Here is a 20,519-nt window from a genome sequence, read left to right as displayed (position 1 = left end):
GTTGTGGGAAACATACTCCCTTTATTCACCAATATAGCTCTAAAGCCCCAAACAATGTTTTTCCATTTATGCAAACCCACCACTCAAAAATGACGTTAGAAGTTAAACATAGCAATTTATTTAACAAAAAGTTGTAAACAATACTAATAGCATCACAAATACTCACACAAAGCAAATGCAATAATAATATAGCTCAATCTGTAGGAAAGAGTAGGTATACAGTTATAGAAACCTGCCAAGGAAGCACATGAGTGAGGAAAACCCATGTGTTCAGGTTAATCCTGAACATAATTCTGGAACTATAAAGTTTGGTGACCCCTTTCTGTCTCAGGAACTGTCCCTTAAATATTCCTTGATAAGCACAGCTTATGTGTTGAATACATGCTTCTTCAGCTAAGCTGAATTGATCTACAATGTGCTTGACTAAGATGTCACTGGGTGCATATAGTCAAATTAGTTGATACACTGGGTGACTTCTCTGATTCTCTTCCAAGCTGTTCTTCTGCTTAGCTGGACTTTGTTTTCTCAGCAGCTGTAGCATCTATTACTTCCATTTTCAGGTTTAGCTGATGACTTTGGTCGAATAGTATTATGCTCTTTTTAAAAATAATATATTTTTTAAATTAACCTATTCCCTACTGGGGAAAAAAAAGTAAAAGCAGAAAGACTAAAACCCTTTCGACAAATATGAATAATCAAAACAAATTCTTGAATTAGTCCAAAAACCATATTTTATTCAGTTCCCTGAATCTTTTTTTTTTTTTTGTTACTTTTGGCAGGATGTAGATAGCATTCTTTTTCATCAGTCCTCTGGAATCATTACATCTGGTTGATTACAATACAATCAGAGTTCTTGAGGTTTTTCAAAGTTGTGCATTTTTTCAGTGTTGTTATAGTATAAATTGCCCTCCTGGTTCTGCCCAATTCCCTCTGCATTGGTTCAAATAAATTTGTCAGGGTTTCTCTGAAACCATCCCCTCCATTGTTTCTTTCAACACAGAGGTATTCTGTTACATTCATATATCAAGTGAGCCATTCTCGATGTTGCCATAAATATTTTGTGTATATAAGAACTTTTCCTCTCTGATCATTTTGGGGTATAGGCCTAGGAGTGGTATTGCTGTGTCAAAAGATATGCATAGTTTAATACCTTCAGGGGCATGGTTCCAAATAGTTTTCAGAATGTCTGTGCCGGTTCACAGCTTCACTAACAATGTATATGTATGCTCTTTTCAGGAAAAGATGACAACCTTAATCTTTTGGGTAGTTTTCTGGGGGTGGGTGGGTAGAGTTCAACTGAAATTGTTTAATGGAATGAATTATATAATATGCATTCTCCTGCCCTGAATTTCAACTTTTTAAAGGTTTCCTTGGTTTATTTTCTCCCTTAACTACCAACTTCTCCAACACTGCTCCTTTGCAGTATTCGTTTTCTCCATCTGCCAGGAACAATAGATCACAATTCAAAAGAAGTCTCTCCTCTCTTCTTAGTCTTTGTCTCAGCAACAAGTCTAAATAGACAGCTTCATATATTCTCTCTATTCCTTCTTCCTCTCAGTAGCAGGAGGCAGTAGAAGGTCTTCCAGATTCTCATTAGCTTACCACTTTACCAGCAACATGAACAAAAATAAAGTTGAGTCTCTTTTACACAGTTATAAAAATCTGGCTTTTAATGTCTGTCTTATCTTTCTGGGCTTAGACTCAAATCACTCTGTGAATGACCCCATGTGAGCTTATGGTTTGTACCAGTTTTTCATCTTCTATTATCAGGTAAATTATATCTGCCCCATAATCATAGAACAGTTCTAGTATCATTCATATTTCCTCAGTTGTACACTTAAAAGTCCTTCACTTTTTCATACGCAAATAACTGAAGCATACTGTGTTTTCCATTCACTCCAATATTCTACTTCTTTTCACTTTAAAATGAGCAACTGCTGTTTCAGAACTCTGAATCAGACATACCTGAGACAAGTAAACTGTCAAGGTAAATTTGAGTCAAAAACTCCTTTTCTCAGAAGCAGACTTCAGTCACAAACATATGAACTAACTCCTTTACAGGATTACTCTCTTATGTTAAAATATAAGGCAAAAGTAGTTTTATTTTTACCATTATATCTCCAAAGCCTAGAACAATGAATGAATGAATAAATGAAACATTTATTAAGCACTATGTAAAAAGCACTGGAAATATACAAATAGAAAAGTAAGGCAGTCTCTAATTCTCAAGGAACTCACATTCTAAAGGTTTCAGTTCCAAATCAAATGGAAAAATCCCATGGTCCTTAGGATGCTATGGCAAAGTAGATGGCAGTGCCTCTTATTTAATGTCATTTCAACTGATAAAGTCATATCAGTTTCTGGTGCTGAACCATTTGACAGCGCCAAGGACTTTGATAACAAGAGCTTTTTTTTCTTCTTAGATCTTCAATAGATATGACTGTAGTACCAGCAGGAGCAGTTGGTAGGCTTGCTCTCCACAAAGGTTAGAAGCATTATTCTTCCCAAAGTCTTGGGTTCAGAATCCTGGGTTGCCTGAGAGGAAATGACGGTTAAGATGGTGGTAGTGGTTTGCCTTTCCTGGAACATGCTGCTTCCTTTCTCTTCCTCATAATACTTTACTGCTTCAGTTAGGTTGCTTGCCTTCCTTGGGGTACCAGGGAATTGGTCAGCAATTAGTGTTGCTGGCTGACTCTTTTTCCACAGGAGCTGCTTACTTTGGATGATGGCTGTGAGGACCAACCTGTTAGCAGGACCATAGTCTGAGGAAGTGGGGCATATTGACTTAGATAACCAAAAATTAACATATATTGTATTTTTATTTATTTTGTCAGACGATTCCCACTGTGTTTTAATCTGGTTCAGGCCTCACTTGGAAGTTTTGGAAGCTAAGCTCAGAGGCCTGTAGTCCTAGAGTTTGACACCTTTGTGTGCCACTCCCAGGGCTCCTGGGACAGTCAGCAGTTGTTGTTAATAGTGATGAGGAATGTGAACCCTTTCTCCCCAATGATTTCTCTCCTCAAGGGTGGTTTCAGGGGCTGGGCTAGAAGCAGGTCTGGTGACATGGGGACACTGCTATTCCCAAGGCTCTTGGGTTTAGGTTCCTGGGTTATCTTTGTCAAGGACTGAGAGGAGATGGCAGTCCATGTGATGGTGGTGGTTTGACTTGCCTGGCACATGCACATTCCCCAGGTGCCTTGCTGCTTCAATGATTGGCACATAATAGTCCTTTAATCAGTGATTATTGACTGATTGATAGTTTTGTTCAAGTTTTTTCTTTCAAGAACAACTCTTTAGTACTTAAATATTATTTGGTTTATTTGACTTTTTTACTTTTTATATGCTGAATAAATGTCTAATTAAAAATAAAAAATTTTAATCTTGTTTGAGCTTTTTGATTTAACATTTCACTTTGCATTTTAAATGAATATCCAGCAAAGCTCGATGAAGTTTTCCTATGATGTGAATAAATTGGAAAACTATTAAAAAATTAACTTTAAAGAAATAAAGCAATACTAGTTTTAAGGGAGTTTGGGGTAATGTTTCTTAGTAAACCTGAATATAATATTTAAACAAACAAGAAAAAGGTAAATAAAAAGGGAATGATTTTTGTGATTTTCTTTATAGGATGTTTTGTGTGTCATAAATTTTTTTTATTATTTTCTGTTCATCCTTGTTGTCAGTACTTGATTTAAATAAGCTAAGGAAATAACTTATTTTATTTGTGTTAATAATTGTGACACTACATAAAAAAACTTCTATTTATTTATGTTATTATTTGTGTCCTGTTTATAGACAGAAAAATAAATACCCTTGAACCTTGTCAAATTACCTTTCTCAGAACTATGCAGATACTATTTTAGGTTTATATGTAAAATATGTATAAAGCAAAAAAGCATCCTGAAAGCATAACATAATTGTAATTTAAAATATACTGGATTTGAACTATTTCTGAAATTGTACTTTTTCTAGAAAGATAATTTGGCTTCATTTTGCAGCCTCTGAAAATATGGAATTCAGTGGTAATTTGGAGGTTTCTGAAGATTATCTGAATGGGCCTTGTGCCATCAGCAAAGAACAGTATATGCATGCATCTCTTTGTCTTAATGAATATTGACATAGGACACTAATTTGCAGGTTTTTCATCTTAAAAACTTTTGTATTTAAGGCAGCTCTGAAAAGTCCAATTTTTAGGATTTTGTGCTTTCTCTGTGGTTTTTTAGAGTGATAATTTAAGGTACTAAAAATTAGTCCCATGAGCAGCTTCAGTTTCAGTAGCAGAGAAAACAAGAGTTGCATTTGCACCTACCCCACTATCCCATAACTGCCTGACCACAGGAAGGATGGAGGGCAAGGTACAGATTCTTTGAACAGTTAGCAACTATCCCCAGTGGATGACTGTAGCAGAGCCACCCTATCCATGGAGGTAGAGATGGAAGCACCACTTGAAAATTTTCTCATATTTAAATAATATACATTTATTCAGGGCTTCATATGTGCCAGACGTAAGAGGAGAGCACGTAGAAGGGAGCTGGAAAGGGAAGGGAGGAGGCAGCATGGTGTGCGGGCAAGATAAGGTTTGAAATTTCCACTCTCAGAGCCCAGTGTCCTGTGTCCCAGGCGCAGAGTCCAAGGTTAGGGGTGGGGAAAGGAGATGGGAATGATGGCTGAAATGGAAACAACGTATTGTGCAGGTAGCCAGCAAGTCCATCTTCCCAAATGTACACCCACTGGAGCAGCTAAACTGGGTTGCCTGAGATTATGTCTCAAACTACAAGACACCTATTTCAAGGACCTGTAACTTTGGGTATATGGATACTCTCTCCATCAAGCTGATCACAATACTTTTCTGCCTTAGTAGACAACCTTTCAGAGTTGCAATGACATAAACATTCATCATTGTGACTAACCTATACTGGTATATAGTAGGTTAGGCTTGGTCCTTGGACAAGAGAAATCAACGTCATCAGGACTATACTTAAAGCTTTATCATTCTGGTATGATGCAGCCGAAATTAGACCCATTGACATAGGCTTCAGGAACATGAGGCATCAGAGTGGGACTTTAGGAGTGAGTTTATAAACAAATTTATCTAACCTAACTTATACTATAATGCTTCACTTGACCTGTGATTACCCTCTCCCCCATCCCTTCATATTGGTACTTCCTGCAACAGTATTTATGTATATGGAGGTCTATTCATATCTTCCCATCCTGTATGATTCTTGTCTATGTCCTCATAAATTCTCTAAAGGAGATCAGCTCAACTATTTAAATATAAATTACTTTAAAAAAATGAGTAGCCCAAGTACGGTACCATACCCCACTCACAATAGGCTAGCTAGCTCAGTCACCCATTGTGTACTTCTGTAGTCACGTGTACAGTTCCCAGAAGTAGTACCATGATGCTAGCTCAGTCTCTCTCTCTCTCTCTCTCTCTCTGTCTCTCTCTCTCTCTCTCTCTCTCTCTCTCTCTCTCTCTCTCTCCCCTCACTCCCCTCACCTAGGGGTAACCATGGTGTGGGGAACCTCCTCAGTCTCCTCTTTACACAAAATCAGTCACCATGACTCCATTAACTTTTAAACATAAAACATTACTTAAGGCAAAAGAAAGTATCACAACATTTTTCTCATTAGAATACAGAATTTGAAATAACTTTTACTCAGTAGAAGACAAAAGTAAGAATACCATAGTTTACTCATAAACCTGTTATATTCTCCTACCAATACACATAGTGTCTGTACACACTTAAAAAACCCAGCAAAGAGGGCCATGAGTGGGGAAACACATGGGCCTGGGCAATTTACAACTCTGGACTGCAGGTGTTGATGCCCTTTGTCCCTTCAGAAATTATCTGTATCTCAGAAAACTGCTGCTCTGCTACTTGCTTTATTTCTGGTCTTACCACCCTTACTGGGTAAAGCCACCCCTATTTTGAGCCAATGAAGCAGTGACAGGTCTTTTAGCTCCCAGGGATCTGAGAAAGTGTCAGGCTATTGTAATGACAAGCAGTTTTCTTAAGCCAAAGAACTGTCAAGTTCCTCTGATCTGTAAATAGAAGAGGATTTGGCTTTGTCTAATCAGTTCCCTGCCTCTTCTCCCAGCAAAGAACTAATCTCAGTAAAATAAATGCAGTCTCTGTTTACCATGGTTTCTCCTTCTCAAACCAGAGAGGGCAGTAGAAGGTGACACAGACATCCCCAAGAGGGTTCCCACCTCTCACCCAATAGATGATGCCAGAAAACTATAAGCTTGAACAGTTCTGTACACAGCAGTAGAATCCAGCTCTTAATGCACTTTCAGCAGCTGCTCCCCCCAATGTACAAAGAAATGCCTCTCTTTTGATCAGCAAATTCCCAGCAAAGCGATTGAAGAATCTTCTCTAATATCAGTCGAAAGCCTTTTGTGCCTTCTGTCCCTACCTTCTTGTGGCTTCTGCTATGCTCAATTTACCCTCTTGCTTCTTATGCTTAACTTTTTCTATAGTGTCTTCTCCTGTTGACTTTGTCACCACCTATAATGCCTTAAATCAAAGCTTCTTAGTGAACAGTGAGTCACCTGTACCTTATGAGGTAAAACTCAAAGCCATCTTTCTATAAGATAAAACCAACAGTCCTTCGATGATTTTTCCATACTCCCTACATACTTATTTGATTCACATTTTTGTCATTTATAACCTTTAAAACTCTAAAAATATTCACATGTAAATGTACTGATAGACCACAATGCCTTTTGGCTACCATTAATCATCATCATTATCGCCAGTACTTACATAATGCTTTAAGGTTTACAAAATGCTTTATAAACATTATCTCATTTTATCCTCACAGCAATGCTGAAAGGTAGGAACATTCTCTCATACATTGTTCTGCCTTCAAATAAATCCTCTCCTTTCATCTGAAGAGCAATTCTCTAAATAGACCTCTAAACAGTCATCCTTCCTTAAAATTCTGTGTGAGACATCATTTTTTATAAGTTGCTTTTTATCAGTTTTCCTGGTTTGCTGGTAAGTTGCTGATTGGAAGAGAGGCATTGCTTTGCATTTTGGTAGGAACAGGTGCTGGAATAACATTACACAAATGTTCTTTTTCTGTCCCTTTACATCATCAAACAGTCCACCAATAAAAGGGTCAGTACCTTATAAATATATTCTGGTACCAGAATCAACTTATTAAAATAACAAAAAGAATGCAATTCCATTTATTTATTTTATATTAACATAAATATTTGTCCTGTAATCATTTTCTAAAAAGTGAAAAATTACAAAGCTTCATGTTTCTTTTAATTCAGCAAACATGAAGCAGTTACTATGTGAGAAGTACTGAACTATATACGGTGGGGTATGGGTGAGAGAGGAGCAGGATATAGTCAAAGCCCAAAAGGAGCTTAAAACAAAATTAAGGGAATACCACATAGTTGCATGATATGAAAAAGGTCAAACATGATCAGAGCAAAGAAGAGATCCAAACAAAGTGCTGTAGGAAAGTTTGAAGAGAAAGAAGGCATATATTTGGGGGTTAGAAGTGGGCATAGAATCAGGAAAAGCTTCACTGAGTGGGAAGATGAGCTGGAACTTGAAAGATGAGAAGGATTTTAGAAGGCAGAAATGTGAGTGGAGTACACTCCAGAAGATTAAAACTTAAAGGCAAATTAACCTAAAAAAATCTTCCTGTGATAGATTTGGTTGCGACTCTCAACCTACACCCATTTCAAACAAATTTTTATATTTTAGTGTAAACTCAGACTGATTAGAAGAGTGATGATTCTTTACTGTGCTACTGAAGCTGAAGAAGAACAGAGATTTGTGGGTAGGTTGTCATAGATTAATGATCACTGGTACGGTGCCGCTCGAGGCCAGCACCCTCTTATGTCAGGATAGACGTTAGGATGAAATGAGGCACTAGCAAGTCAATGAACATTTTACAAAGGAGATTTGCCCTAGGACTTTGCCCAACACACCAAGAATATGCACTTAGATTCTCTGGATGCAGCCACCTTTTTTTTTTTCTTGGAGAGGTAATCGGGGTTACATGACTTGCTCAAGGTCACACAGCTGGTAAGTGTGAAGTGTCTCCAGCCAGGTTTGAACTCAGGCAGGGTCTGTGTTCTATCCACTGAGCCACCTAGCTGCCCCCACTCTTTTTTTTCTATCTAGAAATGTGTCTGGTCATCAAGTCATCAGGGTATAATGACTCATGGTCTCAATGCCCACCAAGTCTGACAGGCCCTGACTACATGAAACTGGGAACCTTTATGCCCCAAGACCAATAAGCTGTGCCACGGAAACTGGAGCCAGTCAATTGGGGGGGAGGGGGAGCTATGTCAGGCAAGCCGCATCAGGAAAGTAATGACCCCATCATATACCACCCCTTGGTAGCAAGGTCCTAATGATCTTTTACAGGACCTTCCACCATTTTAATGACTTAAACAGTCCTGTCATGGGAGGGAAAAGGGGGAAAGGGAAAAAAGAAAGAAAAATGTGGAGAACAAAACTCAGAAATCCTAAACTTTTCCTTCCCCCTTCAGAAAGACTAAGTCTCAAAGTCTCACAGTTTGGTCCATGTGATGAGTGATGCCACATCCCTGCAGTTCACAGTGGGTTCCTCAGTGCAAAATGGTGATGATGGACCAGAGTAGCACCAACAATATCAAGGCCACTGCACAGATGATGACACCACACAGTGTCATCACACATTTCTTCTTCTGATGTGAGGTGTCTGATGATGACCAGGAGCAGCTCCAGGAATATCAGGGTTTCTGTGTGCACTTCTGGCACAGTCAATAAATTTTCATTCTGCATCAGGGTCAGCTGTAGTAAAGTGGCTACAAGATCTTAAGCCTCTTGCATGTAACCTATCCTGGGATCTAAGTGGATACTGAGGCTCTTCCTGGACTGGCACTCAGCATTACCTGCCCTACCTGTCAAAATCACCCCCTCCTTGAGAGCTACATCAGGGGACAGCTTCTGAGGTGTTAGACACCTGACATAGTTAGATGCCTAATGATGCAGCTTGTTCATCAGTGGGGGAGAAATTCTTGGACTGAGAAGGGAGAGTACCATTCTACCAGTTGGGGTAGATTGAGGACCATTTGGTTTAGGAATAGCTGCCTTTTTCTTAGTGAGAGGGCTAGCGTGGTCCTATTCCCAGCACAGGGGAAGGGAATAAGCATTTATATAGTGCCTACTATGTGCCAGGCACTGTGCCAAGTCTTTTACCTCATTTGATGGTCACAACAACCCTCAAAGGTAGATGCTGTTATCCCTATTTTACAGTTGAGTAAACTGAGGCAAACAGGTTTAAGTGATTTGCTCTTGGTCACACAGCTTGTGTTTGAGGTCAGATTTGAGTGCAGGTGTTCTTCATTGTAAGCCCTGCTCTCTTCACTGAACCACCTAGCTCTTTATTTAGCATATGTCTGATGGGTACTGACATGTCTGACAAGCAACTCCATGCAGTAGGAGGCATTAGTAAAATTCCTCTGTTGGTCCAGACCTGTAACTGGGAAAATATTTAATTTTCTAGTCCTGTGCTCTTTAGGCCCCAGTCTGTTTGGTCAGACCCATGACCACTGCCCGAGAACTACTATAGACAAAATCTATAATTAATGATTTAGAGCCCTATGTCTCAAGCCCCTACCCTCATTTCCCTGTCATGTAGCCTGGAGATCAGCCAAATACCAGCACCCATAATCCCTAGGGATTAATAATAGTTAATAATTCCATAATCTTGTTACCATATTTAGTGGCTGCTGAAATCCAGTTGTACATGCCATTCATAGTGGATGGAACCATCAGTTATCCAGGCAAAATGGTGTTCCTCAGGAGCCAGGTCGTTAAAGGTGGGAATTCACTGTAGCTATGGAGGCAAGGTTCATGGGTCTGGACTGGAGGCCTCAGTCTCTGGTATAGTCCTTAACTGTTTGTGAAGACCATTAACACCAGAGGGCCCTAAGCAAGCATGACTTCTAATGTATCCACTTAGCAATAGGAGCCTTCTGTCTTGTTAGAAGGACCAGCTTCATGCATTACCCAACAAGCAACTCTGGTAAGAAAGTGAATGTCTGACCTTATGTTATCTGTTAAGTAGCAACTGAGGCCTAGTAAAGGCAAACAGCTGCCTTTCAAATACAATATAATAAGTGGCTTTTCTGGGGAGCTTTGGAGCTCCAGACACCCAACTGTGGCTTATTTTGTCCATTCCTTGGTATTTGCCAAAGGCTCCATTGAGCCTGGGCTTTATGAACAGAGAACACCAGAAACATGGACTTTACAGAGTCATAAGAGTCCTAGGAGAGACACTGGAAGACCTCGCCCCTTTTACATCTTCTTATATTCTCTTCCAGGCCCCACTCTAAAAACAGCTTGTGAATGACTTGTTAAAAGGGCAACATCAAAATATCCAGGTGGTGAATGTGAGTTTTCTGAAACCTAAAGTCCAATAAATCTCGGTGTGCTTCTTAGATGTGATGAATGAAAATTTTGAGAGATATAGTTTCTGGGTAATTAATAATCAATTTATTAATTATGACTAGCAAATAATAAATTGAGGTCAGTGGTTTCTCTTGTAACTAAAGACAAACATTAGAGGCCACTGGAATGGTTATACCTTTGGAAAAGGGGTTGTCCCTGACAGTGGAAATCAACTGATTGGTTAACAATTAATGAATTAATGAATATTATAACGAGAGGTGGGCTTATTCTAATGGTGGAGGAACAACTCGCTCATGGACAAAGAGACTCATCACCCAGACCACACCCCATGGGGAGGTGGAGAAAGTAATCTAGACAAAGGGATCCACCTCCACCTAAACCATGTGGTTGAACAATGGGCCAGAATTGCCTAGATTAGATTCTGTTTACCCTTTAATCAGAAATAAGCTCTCTCAGTTAGGTGGGTCCTCATCCAAGAACATTAACCTAGTCTCATCATCAGCCCTATCCTTCAGAGGTTGCCTTGTCTTTAAAGGAGGAAATAGGAAGGGAAAAAAAAACCTGGATCTTCCATATTAGTAATTGGTTATTAATAATCATTTCTCTCATAGATAGCAGGGAAGCAAGTGTCAGTAGTTTATTCTGGACTATGCTTGGAATACTCTTTGTTTTCCCTGCTCACTGTATTTCCTAAAATTTGACTAAGCGGGATAGATCCTAGATTTTCTTAGGATTAAATTCTCACCATATGTTCTACATATGGGCCACCATCTGATCCAGGGCCCCTGCCAAGGTGGCCTATCTGGCCTGGTCAACATAATATTTCATGAATGTAGGGTTGTACGCTAATGTCCTTGGGAAGGGAGGCCTCTTTCAGGTCTCTGCTCACTATAATATGGCTGTATGAAAGAGAATTCAGGTAGACCTTGGGAGGGATGGTGAGGGTATTTGGACTCCTTCCCAAGTGAAAACAAATTGTTCCTGGCTAGTTTTAGCCAACAGGGATAGAGAAAAAGCATTGGCAAGGTTGCTTGCCCCATGATTCACCCTGGGCCTGGGATGCCTGTTCTACAGTGTTGAAATCAGTAATAGCTGTAGAGCTAGGCATGATGACTATGTTCTGTTCCCTGTAAGTCCACTGTAAGCTGCCAGGTACCATCTGCCTTGCTTACAGGTAATGCAGGGTTGTTGTAAGGGGATCTGGTATAATGAAGTATTTCAGCTTCTTTCATCTCCATCACTAGAGAAGAAATATCTTTCATTCCCCTGGGGACCTGATATGGTATGGTGTTTACTACATGGAATGATTGAGTTAACTCTAAGGGTTTCCATTTGGCCAAGTTGCTGAAAGGGCCCACACAAATATTTATCCCATAGTATCCCTGCCCTCTGTATCTTCCCCTTAATGTTCCTGGGGCAGGGGCATTGGGGGACACCTCAAGTTTGGATGGGGCTGAAGGATACTCCCCCAAACCCAAAGGTTCCATTGCCCACCTTGGGGGACTCTGTGACTCCTCCCCACCATTCCCACAATGTGGGTTTGCACTGACAGCAGTACTTGCCCAAGCCACAATTGCCCGCACCTCCTGCTCAAATTTCACCAATTGATCAGCTCAAACCTGTATAGTTGTGTGGTGGGGGAAGCCTATAGCTAAAGTCTGAAGCTATTCTGCTAGGGCTCCACTTAGAAGTGGCTATCTCATTGCCCCAGGGACAAATTGGGCATAGGGTATGGCAGACCTTGGGAAGACCAAATGAATCTATTAAACCCATGTCCTTTGGGATTCCCGCCACTCCTTACAGATATCCCTTAGCTGCTTCCTGGGTTTCGACACCACAATTATCAAACTCCCCCCAGGATAAGCTCTTCAGGAAACTCTTCAGCATGGAGAATTCTTTAGCTTTGGGACTCACACCTCATCACTACCCTTGGCCCTTTGATTGAAGGGTGGTGTAAAAAACTGCTCCAAAAGCCTCATTTTATAGAGGGCTCAGAATTTACAGTAAACTCTTCATTTCCCACCAGATGCTCTGATTGGTTTCAACTGCACCATCACCATGTTGTGCCGGCCACCCTTTGGTAGTGAGTGAGATTGGTGAAGACCCCTCATAAAATTTAAACTTAAATGAGTAAAATAAAGTAAAGACCCCTAATAATAATATATGGGTACCCAGGATCTGAAATGAATAAACAAGATGTACTAAGAGGATACTTGAAGGAGGGGAAGGCAGGTGAAACTATGGAACGATTCTGTAATTTCCACGGCTGTTGCTGGGGTAGTTTTTTCGTGTTTAGATTGTGCCCTCTGAAGCCCAGCCAATGGGATAAGAGGTAGGGGGCTAGGGAAGGGTTGCGGTTAGAACCTATAAAAATGCTTGCTTGGCTGACACCACCTGCGGTTTTGCATCGAACTGCCTTTTTGTGTGAATCGCCCTTTCTCGAGATCGAAATAAAATCCTTTCTACTTTCTACCTGGAGAAGCCTCTGAATTAATTTGGGTAAGGGTCATCACTGTCCCACACAGCAGCACCCCCCACCTTATCTTAAGCTCCTTGAGGGTAAGGGCTGTCTTTTTCTTATTTGTATCTCTAGCCCTTTTCGCACTGTGTCTGGCACACAGTAGGCACTTAATAAATATTTATTGTATTGCATCTCTGAGCTGGCTGCAAGAAGAATTCAATTAATTTTTTCAAGGCCAGGTGAGACTAACTTAACATCTCAACCATTTAAAAAGGGACAAAAAACATACCCCTTCTAGAGGCCCCAACAAATTTAGTTGGCTCTGTAAAAGGAGATCCTCAGAGAATTCCCCCAGGCCATAGAAGTCCAGAGCAGGATCTTTTAGCACTCGCTCTACTAGACCTGGTTTTGGCAAAGGCAGATGGTTATAATGATGGGTCTAGAGTTAGAAAGACCTGAATTCAAGTCCAGCCTCTGACCCTGTAACCCTGGACAAGTCATTTAACCTTATTTCCCTCAGTTCCCTCATCTGTAAAATGGCAAAGAAAGAAATGGCAAGCCATTCCAGTATCTTTGCCTGGAAAACCCCAAATGGAGTCATGAAGAGTCAGACATGACTGAAATAACTGAACAGCAATAAGACAACAGCTATTAGACCACACCCTTAGGAGCCATTGCTCTGAGGACTCATCAGGTTTCTCTTAGAACTTCTCTAGCAACCACCTCAGCTCTTTGGTGGAGAGAGCCTACCCACAGCTTGCCCCCACAGGGCAGAAAGTCAAGACCCTCTTAAGAGTAGGAATAGGATCTCAGTGACCAACAAGCCGGGGAGCTCCTCAGTCTCTGACCCAGCTCTGCTCTCCTCCAGTCACAGGGCTCCTATCTTAGCAGGAACTGGAACTTCTAGGTCAGAGACTATAAATTGGGGCCCTTCTTCATCTGCATTAGAAGAGATCCCTTCTCCTGCATAGCTACCAGCTCCACTAGATGCCCCCTCAGCTTTCTTTTTTTTTTTTTTTTAGTTTTTGTTTTGTTTTCTTTATTTTATTTTATTTTTAAGTTGTGGAACAAAACAAGCATTTCCAAATACAGTATAATTAAAAAATATGATTGCACATGAAACTGCAAGTCTATTATGTATAACTTGCTATTCCTTTTAAATATACAATAAAGTTATCATATACATTTCTTTTTTTCTTTCCTCCTTGCCCCTCCCAAAATGACTACCATTAGATATACACGCACACACACATACACACGTATATGTAATGTCATTCTATACATACTTCTATTTATCAGTTCTTTCTCTGTATGTAGATAGCATCTTCCTTCATATGTCCTTTGTAGTTAATTTGGGTATTTATAACAGTCAAAATTACTTATTCACTCAAAGTTGTTCTTAAAACACTGTTGCTGTTACCATATATTATGTTCTCTTGGTTCTGCTTATTTTGCTCTTCATTATTTCATGCAAGTCTATCCATGTTTTTCCAAGATCCTTGAGCTCATCATTTCTTATAACACAGTAATATTTCATCACAATCATATACAACAACTTGTTCAGCCATTCCCCAAATGATGGGCATCCCTGCAATTTCCAGTTCTTTGCTTGCCATCACAAAGAGAGCTGCTATAAATATTTTAGAACATATAGGTTCTTTCCTTTTTCCCTAACCATCTTTGGAAATAGACCTAGTAGTGGTATTGATGTGTCAAAAGGTAAAAGCAGTTTAATAACTCTTTAGGCATAATTTCAGATTGTTCTCCAAAATGCTTGGATCAGTTCACAATTCCACCAACAATGAATTAGTGTCTCTGAAATCATTGCAAGTTCCCTGAAAGCAGTTGTCTGTGGCTGCTAAATGCACTGGCCCAATTTACTTTCAGACTGACTGTGTTGACAGTCTAATTTATGCAGCACAGTCACCAACAACCATGGAATGCTAGCCTTGGCATTTTCTTTACCCTCCCAGACAGCCACCTCCAGTACCCATGGACCAAATCCATCTGCCTGAGTTGTTGCCCATCCCACAGAGGAGACTCCCCACACATAACCTGGACGGATCTGGTGACAGGAGGCCAGGCAGTATTATGCCTCCTGATCAGACCACCCTCTTCCTCCATATTTACAGGGTTTTCCTGCCAATTTAACTTCAGTGTAAGCCATGGTGCATCTCATCTCATCCCAACTTGCCAAAACTTTGTTCCATGTAGGGGTTGTTCAAAGTCAGATAAGTAACTTTCTTCAGTACTTTTGAAATGATTTGGGCAAAGAGATCCATATTTTAATAAGTAATTTATCAAGTAACAAAAAGATTAGAATTTAATAATGTTTAGAAATAATAGTACCATATTCAATTATCACTAAGAAATATTTCCCTTAAAGTATAGAAACAGAAATTCTTACCACAAATCATCTTAACAATGGAAAGGAAATCAGTAATGAGTTCAACACAGAATCAGAAAGTAGGATGCTATTATTTGCCAAAGGGTTGACTTCTGCTCCTTGGTTAGGTAGGTATTCTAAGAACAACTACTAGGGCAGACAGGAATAGAGAATGTATGAAAAAGGAGTGAAATAAGGCTGGCAAAATTGTTTGGAACCAGACTGGGGAGGGTATGAAATGCCAGGCTACTGAGTTTATTCTACCCAATGAGTAATAAGCCACTGAAGATCTCTCAGCAGGTGAGTGACATGGTCAGATCTACGCATTAGGTAAATTAATGTTGGCACCTGTGTAAAAAAAAGAATTGAAGAAAAGGGAAACTGGAAGCTGGAGGAATAGTTAGGAAGGAAGCTATTAGTTAGGTGATGATGAGGGCCAGAATAATGATGCTGACAGTGTGTGAGAAGAGAAGGTATTTTCTGACTACAGAATAATACTCAAAATAAGGCAAAAAATACATGCTGAAACTTAAAATGTCATTCTAGAAACTGCATTTCTTTGACATCAGATCCACAGGAGAAAGGGAACAGCTAGGTGGCACAGTAGAGAAAGTGCAGGACCTGGAGTCAGGAAGACTCCTCTTCCTGAGTTCAGATCTGGTCTCAGACATTTCCTAGCTGTGTGACCCTGGGCAAGTCACTTAACCTCGTTTGCGACACTTTCCTCATCTGTAAAATGAGCTGGAGAAGGAAATAGTAAACCACTCCATCATCTTTCTCAAGAAAACCTCAAATAGGGTCATGAAGAACTGTACATGACTGAAAAACAACTGAACGATAACCACAGGAGAAATAGGAAACATGCCATGTAATGCCTCATCTTTTAAATTCCATCTTTGGTTTTACTGCTTATTTGAAAATGAATGTGGATAGGATTCTCATTAATAAATGAATTCAATCGTCACATCTAGTTTTATATGAGACTACTTCCATATTAACATAGATTTAGAGCTGGAAGGGGCCATGTAAGTCAGAGAATGCAACTTACTTACTTTATAAATAAGGAAAATGAGGCCTTGAAGATTTGGGGCCAGAGGTTTAACTTCCAGCTCTCCTACTACTATCTATGTATTTTTCTCATTGGCAAAAGGAGGGCATTGGATTAGATGGCCCTTGAGGTCACTTTCAGTTCTCTGACCCTATGATTTGCCTGGGTCACACAAATAATGAATTCATAGCCGGGACATGAACTCAGGTCCTCTGAAACCAGATCCAGTGTTCTTGTCCCAGAGCTCTGCTGCTTTAGGACTAATAATGCTTTGCCCACCTAGATGAAACAAATGCACAGTGCCTTGAAACAGCAAATTTGCAATAAATATTTGTTGATTGAATGAAATGAATTTGGTGAAGGAAAACGCCTTTATAATGGAGGTATTTCTAGGTCACTATCCATTTAGCATTTAATGTACAACAAAAATGCTTTATTTTTTTAATACAAGATTGGTTGGAAAATCTACATAATGATAAATATCATTAATAAAGCTTGAAATATTTTTAAAAATATTTTGTGTTATTGTTTTGGACTTATCCATAGGTTATGTACATGGTAATTTGAGCCTTTCAGGAATATAAGTAAGAACACAGAAGACCTCCAGAAAAAAAAAAAAGAAAGAAAAAAGCTCTCTGAAGTACCAAAATCTATCACAAAATCTACACTAGAATTTATTACAAACTTTACTTTTAGGAGAAGCACCTTCAAGCCCTGACTCAGAGTCTATTTCCTTTAACTGACACATAATTCTAACTCTATTTACCAAGCCCAAAACAGATTAGAAGGCTCAGTGGCAGCTGCAAGAATTAATCATCGACACACTGACAGTAAGAAAAAAAATAATAAAAAGTAGACAAGAGAATGCAGAGAGTAAGTAGCTTGTAGCCATTTCATACTGGGGCAAACATCCCTCTATGCCTCAAGAACTCGGGAGGTAATCATTGTGTATTACTTGATATTCAAAATAATGACTGGAATCATCAAAAAGAGTTAAATTGTATTTTGTATACTCAATTACATTATGAACGTCAATAAGTCATTTAGTTGCTCTGAGTCTCAGTTTCTTCATCTTTATTTTATACTTATACAAGTATTATTTTGAATATTAATATAATGAATAATGAAATTTATATTAACTACTACATAGGGTTAGTACTTTGTAAACTATTGTTGTTACTGAGTTATTTTCAGTCAAGTCCACTTCTTCATGACCCCATTTGGGGTTTTCTTGGCAAAGATAATGGAGTGGTTTGCCATTTCCTTCTCCAGCTCATTTTACAGATGAAGAAAGTGAGGCAAACAAGGTTAAGTGACTTGCCCAGGGTCACAGAGCGAGTGTCTCAGGCCACATTTGAACTCATGAATACGAGCCTTCCTGATTTCAAATTCAGTGCTCTATCCACTATACCACCTAGCTGCTTTGTAAACGCTAGAGTTACACAAATTAACCAATCAACTCACAAGTATCAATTAGGCACCTACCATGTGCTAGGTACTGTGGTAGGTATCAGGCGTACAAAGACAAAAATAAAACAATCCCTGACACCAAGATGCTTAATGGAAGGATATATTACCATATATAATTACCATTGTTACCAACTTAATAATATAAATACATATATATGTGTACATATATATGTATTATATATATATAATAACCAACTTAATAAAGATAATGGTAAAAGGATCATATATAGAGCTGGAAGGTACACCACAGGCCACTGAGTCCAATTCCCCCTTATTTTACAAATGAGGAAATAAAGGCTGAGGGCTTAAGTGATTTATCTGCCCACAGTCACCCAACCAGTCAGACAGGACTTGAATTCATCTTCCTAATATTGTTCCTTACACACGGATCCTGAGTGTGTACACTATTCCCACTGTCATGATGTGTAGACTTGCGGCAGACTGCGTCCAAGATTTGGGAAAAATTTTCTGTTGCTACTTTTCTCACATGCCTTCACTTTGAATCAACCATATCACTAGTAAGAACAAACACACTGGCAGGGATGAGTGAACTATGATCTCTGGTGGGTAGAAATTCACCGAGCTTTGAACCTAAGGATAAATTCCTGGAGAACACTGCTGCAAAGGATGGGTGATAGCACACCTGTAAACTAAGTTCTTACCTTTCAAAAGCTTGACAACTAAAGGTCTTTAAAAATACCATTTATGGGGTAAAGAGTTCTTGGTGACCATTGGTTTCTGGGTGGTAGTAACTACACAACAGGTCTAGTTAGAGACACGGTGTGAAATGCTGAGTGTCTTTGTGACTTACTTAGCTTTCCCAAACTAAGTTGCTGATCATTTGGTAGTTCACAAAATAACTGATAGTATTTCTCAGGTGTTTACTAGCTGGAAAATATGAACTATCTACCCACTTACAGCTGACCAATGTCTTTATCACTAGTTCAACCTTTGAACCAATGTAGTTAACTCTAAAAAACAAACAAAAACCTTATGATTCATTAAAACACACACCACATCAATAATACAAAATTTTGAAAAAAATCAGTTTATTAAGAATATTTTACATTTCACTCAAATATACTTACAACTCAAGGCATGAATACAGTCATATTTACCCTTGCAGGCACCACTGGTATAGAAGTAATCCCCATATTCATAACACTCCCCTCTCTCCCACCCCTATCCCATCCATTCATTATTGTCTATACATAGAGCAAACACTATCTTTTATTGTAAACAAAAACAAAACACCATTAATGAGGTGTGGATACAGTGTTACAGATTTTGATACTGCTTTAGCTTATATTAGTACTCTACTGGTACTTCTTTTTAAAACTATGTAATTTTTCACCAGATTCTTATAAAAGGTGTATCCTGCATTTTATTCAGTGCTGGACTGGCCTATCCCCTGGAGACTGAGGAGTGTACATTACAGCTTCTTAATCAATTTCACCAGGTGTCAGTCCTACCTGCTTGGCTTACCACATCTACTTCACAATTCCTGAAATCTGCTCCTGGGTTCTTAAACTGATGTATATAAACAGTATGGAGAAATCTCTAATACAGTAATCTGTCCCTCAGAAGGAGGAGGTGTGACAGGTGAGTGACAGGCATGGAGATCCTAGCAGGTAGTTCTACTGGCCAGGATAGTATTTCAGGCCATGTCCACCCTGGATAAACAATACCTATTGTTTTACTTCTTTAACAAGCCCCATTTAGGCTCTTTTAGATTCTTTAGAGTGAAAGCTATCTTATCTTTCCTTTTCAACACGTTTCTTAGAATGAAAAAGTAAAAAAAAATAATAATACAGGGAATTTCCTTTAATACAGTACAACTCAGATCCAAGATCTCTCCCTGTTATTCTTTCCAAAGCATGACTCACAGCCTATAGTCATACAAAAAAACAAACTGCAATAAACAGTTTCAGTAGATACAACTAAGCCACTAACCAGACATCTGAAGAAATATAGATCACAACTTACAATGTAATGTAATTTGAATAGTTATAAGAGTTTGCATTTCTGTTTATGTTTAAAGATTAGATTATATGAAAGGTAGAGAAATTTTTTTTTTACACCAACAAAGGTATTCTCTGGACTAGCTAATAAAATCTAGACAAATGGTGCCTCAATACATAAAATACCTTTAAAGAATGGTTAACATCAACCAAAATAATTCAACATTAATTAATAGATATTAAGCTATAGCTATCTACACATCTTCCCTGAAGGCTCTCACACCTTATTTTACCTTATCCCCCAGGGCATCTGGATAGGAAACATACAGCATTCTAGAGAACAAAGATCAGCATTTGCTTTTTGACTCATCAAGGGTGAGTTTACTGCTTTATCGGTATTGTAGGAAGTCTTTAAGGAGCGTTGGAAGCTGGAGCTGGGGAACAAGATGTAGCCTTGCTCTTCCTATGCAGTTGCGAATAGACAGCCGGCAAAGTTGGCACAGAGAGCTTGGGGTGGCTATAAATAAAGTACAGGAGGGTTTTGACAATCAAGGCCCATGTAGATTTTCTGAGCTTCAACATTTTATCAATCCGCTTCAACAAATATTACACAACAGATGACATGCTCTATGGTACATTTTATTGATAACAGTTCAGATCCCTGAATAAAAATTGCGTCTCGAAGCTGAAATAAAAGTAGTGGTTTACACTCCTAATTTTCTGGCTTCTGAAGTGCAAGATAACGATTTAATTTTGCTCT

At 39.1% G+C, this 20,519-nt stretch overlaps 1 protein-coding gene across 1 annotated transcript in view; it reads right to left on the bottom strand.

Moving 5' to 3' along the window:
* Positions 1 to 18,889: 18,889 nt before the first annotated feature.
* Positions 18,890 to 20,519, bottom strand: part of ASB5 (ankyrin repeat and SOCS box containing 5) — a 126,152-nt gene continuing 124,522 nt past the window's right edge. Inside the window, exon 8 of the mRNA XM_027837565.1 lies at positions 18,890 to 20,276. Within this exon, the coding sequence (XP_027693366.1) occupies positions 20,149 to 20,276 (128 nt within the window). The 3' untranslated portion in view covers positions 18,890 to 20,148. The remainder of the gene's footprint in view (positions 20,277 to 20,519) is intronic.

This window comes from Vombatus ursinus, unplaced genomic scaffold, assembly GCF_900497805.2.
Source record: "Vombatus ursinus unplaced genomic scaffold, bare-nosed wombat genome assembly UNPS02014821.1, whole genome shotgun sequence".
Taxonomy (NCBI): domain Eukaryota; kingdom Metazoa; phylum Chordata; class Mammalia; order Diprotodontia; family Vombatidae; genus Vombatus; species Vombatus ursinus.
This window is presented reverse-complemented; position numbering and strand designations above follow the sequence as displayed.